This window comes from Heteronotia binoei, chromosome 18, assembly GCF_032191835.1.
Source record: "Heteronotia binoei isolate CCM8104 ecotype False Entrance Well chromosome 18, APGP_CSIRO_Hbin_v1, whole genome shotgun sequence".
In the NCBI taxonomy this organism is placed as follows: Eukaryota; Metazoa; Chordata; class Lepidosauria; order Squamata; family Gekkonidae; genus Heteronotia; species Heteronotia binoei.
The window spans coordinates 1,602,089-1,616,126 of record NC_083240.1 but is presented as its reverse complement, the minus strand read 5'-3'; the positions used below and the strand labels follow the sequence as shown (position 1 = coordinate 1,616,126).

Here is a 14,038-nt window from a genome sequence, read left to right as displayed (position 1 = left end):
TGTTTGGTGTCCTCAGGAGAGGGGAGGCTGGAAGAGAGACAGACACCCAGGCCTGGGGGGATCATGGGTATGCTGGTTTTGCAGAAAAATCAGACCCCAAACAAAATGGGGTCCCAATGGACTTATTTTCATTGACTGATTGATTTTTATTTGGCTTATTTATACCCTGCCTTTCTCTCCCGTGGGGACTCAAAGTGGTTTACATTGTTCTGCTCTCCTCCGTTTTACCAATAGAACAACCCTGTGAGGTAGGCTAGATGGAGTGTGTGTCACTGGCCCAAGTTGCGTGGTCAGCTTTTGTGGAAGAGGGGGGATTAGAACCGGTGTCTCCCAGATTTTCAAGAAATATAGAAACTGACAATGAAGATTATTATTGGGGAGGGATGTTGGCTCAGTGGTAGAGCATCTGCTTGGTAGGCAGAAGGTCCCAGGTTCAATCCCTGGCATTTCCAACTAAGAAGGGTCCAGGCAAGTAGGCGTGAAAAACCTCAGCTTGAGACCCCGGAGAAAGAGCCGCTGCCTGTCTGAGTAGACAAGACTGACTTTGATGGACCAAGGGTCTGATTCAGTAAAAGGCAGCTTCTATGTTCTATTAGTGGTTGTAGACTTTCCAGCCTGTATGGCAGTAGTCTTGGCATTGTAGATCCTAACGTTTCACCAGCAACTGTGACTGGCATCCTCAGAAGTATAACAAAGCCAGTTTAGTGTAGTGGTTAAGTGTGCGGACTCTTATCTGGGAGAACCGGGTTTGATTCCTCGCTCATCCACTTGCAGCTGCTGGAATGGCCTTGGGTCAGCCATAGCTCTTGCAGGAGTTGTCCTTGAAAGGGCATCTTCTGTCAAAGCTCTCTCAGCCCCATCCACCTCACGGGGTGTTTGTTGTGGGGGAAGAAGATAAAGGAAATTGTGAGCTGCTTTGAGATGCTGAGATTCAGAGTGGAGGCTGGGGTATAAATCCAATATCTAATCTAATAAAAGAAGGCTAGAGTTCTCTGTGTCTCTGGCCTTCTGTATTATACCTCTGAGTATGCCAGTCACAGCTGATGGTGAAACATCAGGTTCTACAATGCCAAGACCACGGCTGTACAGCCCAGAAAATCTACAGCCACTAATGAACTCCAGCCGTGAAAGCCTTCGGCAACATATTGACAATGAAGACACTGAAATTAAGGTTTTCTTTTCCTTGGCTCCATCATTAACCAAAAGGGAGACTGCAACCAAGAGACCAGAAGACAGAGACTGGGAAGGGCAGTCATGGAGGAACTGGGAACAATTCTTAAGCATAAGGATGGGCGTCTGGTGACCAAGAGAGCCAGTTTGGTGTAGTGGTTAAGTGTGCGGACTCTTATCTGGGAGAATCGGATTGGATTCTCCATCCTCCACTTGCAGCTGCTGGAATGGCCTTGGGTCAGCCATAGCTGCTGCAGAGTTGTCCTTGAAAGGGCAGCTTCTGAGAGAGCTCTCTTAGCCCTACCGACCTCACAGGGTGTCTGTTGTGGGGGAGGAAGGTAAAGGAGATTGTGACTGCTCTGAGACTGAGATTCAGAGTGAAGGGCGGGATAAAAATCCAATATCTTCCTCTTCAAAATCAAGACAATTCATGCCAGGATATTCCCCACTACTATGTGTGGGTGTGAAAGTTGGACAATGAAGAAAGTGGGCAGGAAGAAAGTTGATTCCTCTGAACTGTGGTGTTTGAGGAGAATTTTACAGATTTCGTGGACCACCAATAAGACAAATAAGCTTGTTCTAGACCAAATCAAGCCTGAACTCTCCCTAGAAGCTGAAATGATGTTACCCAAGTGTATAATGTGACCAGAGGACAGTGGCACAGTGGTAGAGCATCTGCTTGGTAAGCAGAAGGTCCCAGGTTCAATCCCCGGCATCTCCAACTCAAAAGGGTCCAGGCAAGTAGGCGTGAAAAACCTCAGCTGGAGACCCTGGAGAGCCATGAATGGGGCTGTGGCTCAGTGGTAGAGCATCTGCTTGGTAAGCAGAAGGTCCCAGGTTCAATTCCCTGGCATCTGCAACTAAAACAACTCCAGGCAAATAGGCATGAAAAGCCTCAGCTTGAGACCCTGGAGAGCCGCTGCCAGTCTGAGTAGACAAGACTGACTTTGATGGACTGAGGGGTTCTGATTCAGTAGAAGGCAGCTTCATAGGTTCATCTATGTTCACAGTGCAAGAGTCACTGGAGGAAAAGACAATCATGCTAGGAAAAGAGGAAGACCCAACAGGAGAGAAATGGACTCCATCCATGAAGCCACGAGGGCCCTCAGTTCACAAGACTTGAGAAAGGCTATGAAGGGCAGGACATTTTGGAGAATGTTAATTCGTAGGTTTGCCATCTGAACATATATGAATATATGAAGCTGCCTTATAAAGGAACTATCAATTTAGGGAGGGACAGTGGCTCAGTGGTAGAGCACGTGCTTGGTAAGCGGAAGGCCCCAGGTTCAATCCCCGGCATCTCCAACTAAAAAGGGTCTAAGCAAATAGGTGGGAAAAACCTCAGCTTGAGAAATTGGATAAAAATATGGAGCAGAGGTTCATCAGTGGCTATTAGCCACAGCTTATTGTTGGAACTGTCTGGGGCAGTGTTGCTCTATATTATTAGGGTTTGTAGAATCTTTCAGGCTCAAGTGCCGTGTTCTACTGGAGAAAGTTTTTCTTCCAGACGCACTGACCTTCTTGGCTGCTGTGCATTGGCTGCTGTGCTCACTCAATGCACAGCAGCCAAGAAGGTCAGAGCGCCTGCTCCGGCTGCAACGCCACTGAGGATGTTCTCCGCAGCTGAGAACGAAACGTCTGGAAGGAAAACTTTCTCCAGTAGAACACGGCACTTGAGCCCGAAAGATTCTACAAACCCTAATGATGTTACCAGCCGTGAAAACCTGAAATCTTTGATGCTCTGTATTCTTGGTCCTTTGAGGGGGGCAAAGTGGAAGGGCTTCAAGCCCCAATTGTGAACCTCCTGATGGTGCTGAGAAAGAATTACCTGCCCCAAGCCCCTTCCTCCCAGGATTTCAGGCTGAGGAGAGATTTGAATCCATCCCCTGTATCACAACGTTACAGCAGGCGTCCATCCTGCACTGCTACAAAAGCTCCGTTGGGGTGTTTGAACGGCAGAAGTGGATTCCCACATGCAGGCCAGCCCTCAAGACTGCAGCTCCAGAGCCACGGGTGCATGAACCAGACCACCTGCCATGTTTCTTTGGCAAGGCACAGCCCGCTTCCAGAGATGGATGGGACTATTACCAACTGGCCTACTTTGTGTTCCAGTTTAGTGAGAACCCCCCCACACACCCCCTGCATCTACTCTCCAGAAATAGGCACGAGTGAGGGGAGAGTAGAGAATGTGCCGCCCTCTTTCCAAAAGAGATTTTTCAAAACATAAAAATAGAAATGTGCCCCCCCCTCGCCCTCCCCTCTCTGTCGCTGTTCAGTATCAAGAGCATAATTTGCTGCTGTCTCCCCTCCAGAGCCACCTCCTCTTATCGCGCATGGAGCACCAGCCGATACTTCTCCAAACTGGGGAGGATTATGCAAATAGGAAATCAGCTTTTCGGGAAAAGTGGGCTAATCCAATATTACTGAACGGGGCTGAGAATGAGTGGAAGCAGGGAAGAGGAGAGGGGCAAATGAGCATGGGGGGGGGGTTGCATGCCCATGTGCGCGCAGCTGGGGAGTGGGAAAGCAAGAAGGGATGGGAGGTTTCCTCAGAGGTGCAGGAGGCCTTTAATCTTGGGGGGTGGGGAGGTGCAAAAGGCCTCTAAGGTGAAACCTACAGCTGAAGAGAGGGAGTTGGGTCCAGAACAGCCCAGCTACCATCATCATCATCCTCATGGCTTTTTGTAGAAAAAGCCCAGCATGAACTCATTTGCATATTAGGCCACATCCCCTGACACCAAGGCAGCTGGAACTGCATTCCTGTGCATTCCCGCTTAAAAAAAAAAGCCCTGATTATTATTATTTCCCTCCCCTTCCTTCGAAGAGCTCAGGCAGGGCACAAATTCCTCCCAGCCTTTGCTTCATCCTACAATAATCCTCTGAGGTAAGTGAGGATGTCTGAGAATGACTGGAGAAGAAGAATTGCAGATTTATATCCCTCCCTTCTCTCTGGATCAGAGATTCAAAGCGGCTCACATCTCCTATGTCTTCTCCCCACACAACAGACACCCTGTGAGGTAGGTGGGGCTGAGAGGGCTCTCACAGCAGCTGCCCTTTCAAGGGCAACCTCTGCCAGAGCTATGGCTGACCCAAGGCCATTCCAGCAGCTGCAAGTGGAGGAGGGGGGAATCAAACCCGGTTCTCCCAGATAAGAGTCCGCACACTTAACCACTATGGCTGACCCAAGGCCATTCCAGCAGCTGCAAGTGGAGGAGTGGGGAATCAAACCTGATTCTCCCAGATAAGAGTCCGCTCACTTAACCACTATGGCTGACCCAAGGCCATTCCAGCAGCTGCAAGTGGAGGAGGGGGGAATCAAACCCGGTTCTCCCAGATAAGAGTCCGCACACTTAACCACTATGGCTGACCCAAGGCCATTCCAGCAGCTGCAAGGGGAGGAGTGGGGAATCAAACCCGGTTCTCCCAGATAAGAGTTCGCTCACTTAACCACTATGGCTGACCCAAGGCCATTCCAGCAGCTGCAAGTGGAGGAGTGGGGGAATCAAACCCGGTTCTCCCAGATAAGAGTCCATGCACTTAACCACAACACCAAACTTGTTCTCCTACACCAAACTGACTGGCCCAACAAGACCACCCTGTGAGGATTTGAACTCAAATCCTCAGGTCCTGGACCAACATTCTCACAGCCACACAGTCTCACCGCAAAGGAAAGTGACCACACACCTCCATCCCAAGGCTGAGGAGAAGACGGTGTCTCTCAGCTCTTGGTGAAGATAGACTGCTGTTGGTATCTAGCACTGTCAACACGTTTTTAAGTATCTTCAAAGGTTGTCTGGCCACTTGACCATATGAAGCCGCCTTCTGCTGAGTCAGACCCTTGAGGGTCCATCCAGGGCAGACTTGTCTACTCAAGCTGGCGGCGGCTTTCCAGGGTCTCAGGCTGAGTTTTTCCATATCACCTGATCCTTACTGGAGAAGCTGGGGATTGAACCTGGGACTTTCTGTGTGCCAAGCAGAGGCTCTGTCACTGCCACAGCCCCTCCCCCTGTTTGAGTTACATTGGAGGTGAAATCTGCACAAAGTTCACTAGAAGTCTGCCTGCTATCCTTGGCTGCCTTCACGTGCTCAAGTCAGTGCCTGCGAGCAACCACAGCTCAGAGGCAGCCGCCAACCTGTTCCGGAGGTGTTCCAGCCGTTTGCCGCCAAACCAAACTAATCTGAGGATCAGCTCACCCTTATCGCAGCCAGCGAACCGGGCAAATCCGACTGTCAGATGCATTTGCCGCAAAAACCGCAGCATCCCTATTTATAGGTACCTGTATTTTGAAAAATGGATAGTTAAACAAAAAAAAAAATCCCACTGCCTGACCCATTGTGGGTACCTTCCCTAAAGAACTGTTGGATCAATCATTTTAAGAGAGGCTGTGCCAAAGACCAGACTCTCATCTTGGCTGTCACTTTTCCAAATGATAGCTCTGCAGACCCACCTGGTAGGAGATCCTCTTTCCAGCAAGACTTCTAATCTCTTCCTCATGTGCCTGATTTTGGTTGGCAAGAATGGCTGCCCTTAGAATCCAGCTTTGTGCTGACATTAGACAGGAAGAGGGGGGGGGGGGGGGGGCTTTATATGCACAAAAGTCAGCGTTGCAGATGACATATGCTAAGCAGGCTGGTTCCAAACCAAAACTCCAGGCTGGGAAATAGGGTTGCCAAGTCCAATTCAAGAAATCTCTGGGGACTTTGGGGAGGGTGGAGCCAGGAGACATTGGGGGTGGAGCAGGAGTAAGGCTGTGACAAGCATAACAACTCCAAAGGGAGTTCGGGCCATTGCATTTAAAGGGACCGCACAACTTTTAAATGCCTTCCCTCCGTTGGAAATCATGGATAGGGCACCTTCTTTTGAGGCTCATTTTGAAACTTGGAGGTTGTTTTGAGAAGAGCTATTGGATGCTATGCTGAAACTCTGATGCTTCTATCTCAAATAATAGCCCCTCCAGAGCCCCAGATAGCCACAGATCAATTCTCCATTGTACTCTATGGGAACTGGTCTCCATAGGGAAGAATGGAGCACCCAGCAGACATTTCCTTCCCCCTCGCACTTTCTGATGACCCTGAAGTGGGGGGAGGGCCTCCAAACCAGGGGATCCCCTGCCCCCACCTGGGGATTGGAGAGCGAGCACAGACACCCTGTTCCATTCACTCCTGTAGCAGAGTTAACCCTTGACAAACCAATTCAAAAAATGTGAAAATATGTCAAAAGTATTTATTAATTCAGATGGTGAACATCGACCCCAAGGGTATAGAAAATTTCTCCAATATCAAAAACTAGTTTCCACAAGGGAATGAACCTGACAGGCAAAACTGGTCTATTTTTCCCTGTTTCGCTGTAAGCTTTATCTAAGCCTTTGCTTATTCAATTTACAAAACAGCTTCCACTCTCAAAGATCATAGCGTTCTAACACTTCCAAGAAACGGCTTAATTCCCTTGTGGAAACTAATTTTTTGATATTGGAGAGATTTTCTAAACCCTTGGGGTCGATGTTCACCCTTGGGGTCTGAATGAATTAATAAATATTTTTGGACATATTTTCACATTTTTTGAATGGATTTGTCAAGGGTTAACTCTGCTGCAGGAGTCTACGGTACACGGTGCCTACACTTGATCTCCACTTCCACATCCTGTGTGACTGTTTCTTTGGTTGTCCACCTGGGGATTGGCAACCCAACTGGGAAAGCCTGGCAAATGAAGAAACATAAAAGACTTGATTCTGCTACTTCTGTCCACTATGGTGTGACCAAGAGAGAGATCCTTGGGTCTGCTATGCAGATGAACATATGAACATATGAAGCTGCCTTATCCTGAATCAGACCTTTGGTCCATCAAAGTCAGTATTGTCTTCTCAGACTGGCAGCGGCTCTCCAGGGTCTCAAGCTGAGGTTTTTCACACCTATTTGCCTGGACCCTTTTAGTTGGAGATGCCAGGGATTGAACCTGGGACCTTCTGCTTCCCAAGCAGATGCTCCACCACTGAGCCACCATCCCTCCCAGATGAAGGGGTGTGGCTATGCAGACTGGGTTAAGACTGGGTCTTGATGTAACAGAGCAATGTGATATAAAAGACCGGAGAGGCTCCAGCCCCAGGGAGGGACCTGGGATCCGCTGCTCCACCCCCTTGAGCCCTGGAGGCACCTTAAGGGACTCCGTTGCCATGAAAAAAACTGTGGGGGTTGCCCTGCTTGCACTCCTCCAGCCATCAATGTTCTCTCTAAGCTGCAGTCTTGGGAGCAAAAATTCTACTTTTTGAGCTACTGGCATTAAAGCTGGGAACTGCTGCATAAATGAGTGTGCTCTGGGGTCATCCTTCCTGAGCTAAGACAAAATGGGTGAGCCGGAGGTTAAAAATCTGTGAGCTAGCTCACGCTAACTCAGCTTAGAGGGAACACTGCCAGCCGTTAGCCCAGAGTTTCTCTCCCCATGTCATTCACCTACTTCTTTACTTTCGCTTAACTAGGAGGATTTTTAAAATCTGCCAGGGTTCTCCCTTTCTTGTGGGGAAATGCTTAATACACAAGAATCCCTTGCTGAAAAGGTGCGGTGCAAGAATGGGGCCACAGTTCCCTCTGGCATGAAGACAGTCTGGAAGGGCTCACTCACACATGAACACAGCACGTTAACCAAACCTTCAGGAGACAGAAGCGGAGTGTGGCAGGTGCAGAGAGGCTCAGGAGAGGCAAAGGAAGCTGCTGCACCTGCTGAAACACCTTCTCTTGCGACATCACAAAAGCTTATAAGTCATGCACAAGGCGGAGACAATGAAGAGAGAATTTTTCTTCTGCCTCTCTTTGGGGCCAACCCCAGGATCATGACTGGCAGTGCAGGACTGCTCAAATACCCCACACTCAGTTCATCGACAAAAATACTGTAAGATGTGATGGGCCTGTTGTTTGGATGACTGAGCGGGAAGCATTTTAGCTGTCCTGAACCGACTGCCAGTCATGCTCACAGGGTGACCCAAGAGGAGGCAGAAGAAAAATTCTCTCTTCATTGTCTCCTCCTCATGCATGAAACTGAAGAACGTTTGGTCTTCCCTAATTATATTAGAAAGGGGAAAGTGACATCAAACTGACATGCAGTGAAAGAATGTCAAAACACGCCATCTGGAGCCACTAACAGGGGAGAAAGGCAAGGCTGGTGGATCACAGAGACATTCTAACGAGATTAGACAGATCCATGGAAGTATAGAGGTCAATGTTTAGCTGTTTAGTATGACAGCTAAATAGAACCTCCATGTACAGCAGCAGTACACCTCTAAATAACAGCTGCTGGGGGCAACTGTCTGGAAACCTCTTGTATCAGACCAAAACTCCTTCTATGGCCATAAAGCACCCCTGCTAAGAGAATAGATTCAGGGCATCCAGTCCCATAAAGTATAAGATGTGTGTGTGCGTAGGGCTTTTTTTGTAGCAGGAACTCCTTTGCATATTAGGCCACATACCCCTGATGTAGCCAATCCTCCAAGAGCTTACAGGGCTCTTAGTACAGGGCCTACTGTGAGCTCCAGAAGGATTGGCTACATCAGGGGGTGTGGCCTAATATGCAAATGTGTTCCTGCTATTAAAAAAACCCTGTGTATATATGCCCTGTGTGTGTGTGTGTATTTGTGCCTGTGTATACATACACACACACAATATTTACTCAACTACAATATATACTGTATGATTAAATATTATATACATTTTGTATTAAAAACATACAATGTGTCTACCCAATGTACAAAACCATTGTACAATCCAAGCAAAGAACCAAAGCTATTGACACAAATATGAATGTGAAAAGAACTGAAATTGAGAACGTTTGTTCCTCTCTAATTATATTAGAAAGGGAAAAGTGACATCCAACTGACATGCAGTGAAAGAATGTCAAAACACGCCATCTGGAGCCACTAACAGGAGAGAGGCAAGATCCGTGAATCATGGAGGCCTTCTAAAGAGTCCAGCCTGATCCATGGCAAAGTGGCAGAGGCTATTCCAGGACTTTCTATGGATCCCAAAGAGACAAGAAGAAGATGAAGAAGATATTGGAATTATATCCCGCCCTCCACTCTGAATCTCAGAGTCTCAGAGCAGCTCACAATCTCCTATATTTTCTCCCCCAACAACAGACACCCTGTGAGATGGGTGGGGCTGGAGAGGGCTCTCACAGCAGCTGCCCTTTCAAGGACAACCTCTGCCAGAGCTCTGGCTGCCCCAAGGCCATTCCAGCAGGTGCAAGTGGAGGAGTGGGGAATCAAACCCAGTTCTCCCAGATAAGAGTCCGCACACTTAACCACTACACCACACTGGCTCTCTTAGGCTCAGCTCCCAGGGGAGGCTGCTCCTCTGCCCTGTTGACTTCATTCCGCTTCCTCATATGATTCGAGGGCAAGATATTTAAGGGCTGCCTGTCTGTCCATCTATGTGCCTAAGGAAGGGGCTGCATGTGGCTATACCCTGACAAAGTCCCTCCTCCCTCGGCTTCACTCCCAAACCTCCAGGAAGGTCCCAGCCCAGAGACAGAAACCCCAGCACCCTGCCTCAATTCCTTGCAGCCCTCTAGAACAAAATGTGAGTCTAACCAGGCACCTTCAAAATTATAGCATAGTCAGTGGGTTTGTAGGCATTGAAGAGGCGAGGTGGTCGCGATAACAAGCTTTTTATTGAGTACACCATGGTGGGTGGCTGCACTAACTGAACTGGAAAATGGGGTTCGCAGGGCCAACTATATAGAACACTGGGTTCCTGCGCTAGCACGTGATTGGGTCATTCAAACCAGTGGGGGGCCTGTGATTGGAGCAGGGCAGTTGAGATTTGGATCCCCAAACCCAGTCCATCAGGCTCCAATGAGCCAAGCAGGAACCCCATTTGATACACACAGATTCATATACATAACAAAGACCAACCCAGTTTAATTCTGCGTAGAAGTTTCCACATGTATCTGAAGAAGTGGGCATGCCCACGAAAGCCTTCTCCCCGGATTTAAACCCGGCTGGTCTTCAAGGTGCCCGACTGGACTCACACTTTGTTCTGCTGCTTCACACCAACATGGCAGGCTGCCCACCTGCGTCTCTCCTAAGGCCCTGTAATGATTGCCTCCCTAAACCCATTTCATATTCCTCCCGACCCATCGCTGTGGTGCAGATGATGCTAACTGATCTTTCAGGTGGACTCCTGCAGGCTGACGCTGCTATACTGAACTTTGCACAGGTGGGAAGATGGGGGCCGTTTCTAGCTTCTGTGCTGGCAAGGGGAGGGGAGGGGAGCTGGGAGTCCCTCTCACAACCACCCACTGCAGCCCTTGACCCTTGCCAGCCATCGTGTGCCCAACTGGCAGTTTCCCTCCCACCCACCCCTCAGCAAGGCTCTTCACCTCCCACCATGGTCGATTCCCTCTCTGGCAGGGTCAGTTCAGGCTGCAGCTGAATTGTGTGGTGTTGGTTGGGGGAGTCTTAAATGTCTCCGCGTATTAAGAGAGCTTGACAAGGGATTTCTCTCCCCCGCATGGCATTATTGTTTCCCTTTAATCCCCTGGGTGTCTGACACTGAAATCTGCTGGGGATGGAAGGCAGGGCTGTGGGGGCAGGGCGGGGGGTGGAAGAAGGATACCATTTCCGGCTGGTACATGTACGGGGGGGGGGGGTGGTGGAAGAGGTTTCCATTTCAAAGGATGCTGCCGCTCAGAGCCTTAGGTTGGTCTTACTTGATTCACAAGACATCTGAAGATCCAGGCGGGGATCTTGGGGGGCATCCGTCTGAAAAATCACCCTGGGAAGTCAGCTCCTGCCTGCTCCCAAACAAACCTGTCCTTCCACTGTTCCACTGAGGAACTGCTCTAACAGTCAGGAAGTTCTTCCTAATGTTGAGCCGGAAACTCTTTTGATTTAATTTCAACCCATTGGTTCTGGTCCGACCTTCTGGGGCCACAGAAAACAATTCCACACCATCCTCTCTAGGACAGCCCTTCAAGTACTTGAAGATGGTGATCCTATCACCTCTCAGCCGCCTCCTCTCCAGCTAAACATCCCCAGCTCCTTCAACCTTTCCTCATAGGACTTGGTCTCCAGACCCCTCCCCATCTTTGTTGCCCTCCTTTGGACCCCTTCCAACTTGTCTAGATCCTTCTTAAAATGTGGTGCCCGAAACTGAACACAAGACTCCAGGTGAGGTCTTAGCAGTAGCAGAGTAAAATGATACCATCACATCACGTGATCTGGACACTATACTTCCGTTGATACAGCCCAAAACTGCATTAGCCTTTTTAGCCACCACATCACACTGTTTCCCCTCCCCTCCACTGAATGTACAGCCACCAAAGCATTGCTTTTTAGACATATTTCCAGTTTTGAATACATCCAGCAGACAAATTCCAAGCCCAGAATATGCCCCGAACAGATAATTTTTCCCTTGCCGACTGCTGGAGGCACAGCAACCAGAGAGATCAGATACTCAGGCAGTAATAATTTTCTCCATCTTCCCAGAGCAGATTGCTGAGAGCAAGCAGAGAGGGCAGTGGGTGGGGGGAGAGGGGGGGCGGTTTCACATTCCCAGGCAGGGTTAAACTCCCATCATCCCCTGAAAAGACTTAATGGGTTTTGAGATAAATAGACCTCTGGCTCACTACTGCTGTCCAGGTGACCTGGAACTAAATGGCATTTGACACAGTTTACTAATACAATCTAAGGTTGGAGCATGGGAGGGGGTGGAGGGGGGAGGTTGTCAGGTAATTCAGCCTGTCCATTGTGCACAAGAATGCTTGAATGTTGACCCATCCAGTAAACAGAGAAATGATGTAAAGATCATAATTTTTTTAAGGTGAGGCATCTGCCTCACACAGAAAAGCTTGCTTGTAGCATAAGAGTTACTCTACTCCTACCAGCGGAGTTCACCCACTAGACTTTTGCACAGGTCACTGTTCCCAGAGGGCCTCACTGGAGAGCAGGTAGAAACATTTCTGCATCTGGACAAAACCATTTGGAGAAGTCAGCTGCGCAGAAAAGCAGGAGAATTGTTTCCCGGCGATAAGAAGATGGTTACAAGGACAAAAGGGAACTTAGCATAATTGTGATGGGAAGGTGGTGGCAAAGGAAGAGAAGGAGGAGGAGGAGGAAGAGAAAGAGAAGGAGGAGAAGAAATTAGATTTATATCCCATCCTCCACTCCAAATCTCAAAGTCTGAGAGAGGCTCACAATCTCCTTTACCTTTTCCCCCACAACAGACACCCTGTGAGGTAGGTGGGGCTGAGAGAGCTCTTACAGCAGCTGCCCTTTCAAGGACTACTCCTGCTATAGCTACGGCTGACCCAAGGCCATTCCAGCAGCTGCAAGTGGAGGAGGGGGGAATCAAATCCGGTTTCTCCGAGATAAGAGTCCGCGCACTTAACCACTGCACCAAACTGGCTCTCATCAGGTGGGCACTCTCCACACTGCTTGTTGGCTTCCTTCTGGCACAATATGCGTCTGCCCTGCACACTTAGAATTACTGAATACCGGAGATGCATGGAAAAGGAAGTTCAGTCTTTGTGTGGGGTGGGGAGGGGGCAGTCCTGCAACTTCCTCTGATGTGCCCTTGACCCGGTTCTCCCAACACACAACCAACAGTGCAGCAGGAACTCAGCTGCAAAGGAAGAGTTTGGTGTCGCACACTTACCCGGTACCAGACGATCTCCCGCATCCTGCCATCTGTCTTGAAATTACATTTCAAAGTCACGGCATCCCCAACCACCACCGGAGGAAGCGGCTCGATGTTGACAGTCAGGTAACCTGGAGGGAAGAAGGATCATCCATGAGAACGCGGGAAGTGCCTGGCTGAGTTGGACCCAAGACCCCGTCTTGCAACCAGACCCCTCACTGCCATGACTAAGGGAGCGCTGCCCCATTTTTCAGCATCTGGAAATCAGAAATATCCTATCTTGCAGCAAAGACGCTCCATTTTCAGCCTTGAGAAAGCTGCACAAGCCAGTTCTAGAGCAGCCTGAAGGAGGCCTTTGAGTGCTAGAAAGGAGCCAGGAGTTAACGTAGGGTTGCCAACTCTGTGCTGGGAAATTCCTGTTGATGTAGAGTGGAATCTGAAGAGAGAGAGACCTCAGTGGGTTATAATGCCTGAGAGCCCACCGCCAACAAAGCAGCCATTTCCTCCAGAGGAAATGATCTCTGTATTGTGCAGATCCGTTGTGATCCTGGGAGATCCCCAGGCCCCACCTGGAGGCTGGCAACCATAATTAACACCCTTTTCTTTTTTGTTCTTCACCTTGTTTTCTGAATAAAACCATTAGTGGCAGCTGGGTTCCAGAGGTGGGGGGGGGGGGTAAATTGATTTGATTTTGTCCCACACCATGGGCAGACGAACTTTTGGAGGACCACAGATGGGCTCAGTGGCAGAGCCTCCGCTTGGCATGCAGATGGCCCCAGGTTCAGTCCCCAGCAGCATCTCCAATTGAAGGGCTGTGGGGGGCGGGGGGGGGTGGAACAGGTCTTGGGCAAGGCCTCTCTCAGTCCCAGGCTTTGGACAGCTGCTGGCAGTCTAAGGAGGCAAGGCAGGGCCAGAGAAACCCAGATTTGGCTCAGGGGACAGCTTTGCATAGAGAGAAGGCCTTGAGTTCTTTTGGGATGGCGCTTCTTTGCCTGGGACCCAGGAGGGCAGCTGCCAGTCAAAGGAGACCATGTGGAGTAGGACAAACCCAGGGCCCTGAGTTGGCAAAAGATGGATTCACATGCCTGTTGATAGGCAGGCTCCTCCCTGGGAGAAAAATGCATCCAACAACCATCCAGTCACGGGGTTGATAAACACAATCCCTGCAGGCAGGCAGTGGAAGGCGAGAGCTTTACATGAGTCCAGGGCTTTTCTTGTAGCAGGAACTCCTTTGCTTATTAAG

The 14,038-nt window shown here is 49.4% G+C and overlaps 1 protein-coding gene across 1 annotated transcript in view; it reads right to left on the bottom strand.

The window, feature by feature from the left end:
* The window catches only part of IGSF21 (immunoglobin superfamily member 21), a 148,320-nt gene that overhangs the window by 127,249 nt on the left and 7,033 nt on the right, over nt 1–14,038 (bottom strand). The window contains exon 2 of the mRNA XM_060259586.1: nt 12,814–12,926. Within this exon, the coding sequence (XP_060115569.1) occupies nt 12,814–12,926 (113 nt within the window). The remainder of the gene's footprint in view (nt 1–12,813; nt 12,927–14,038) is intronic.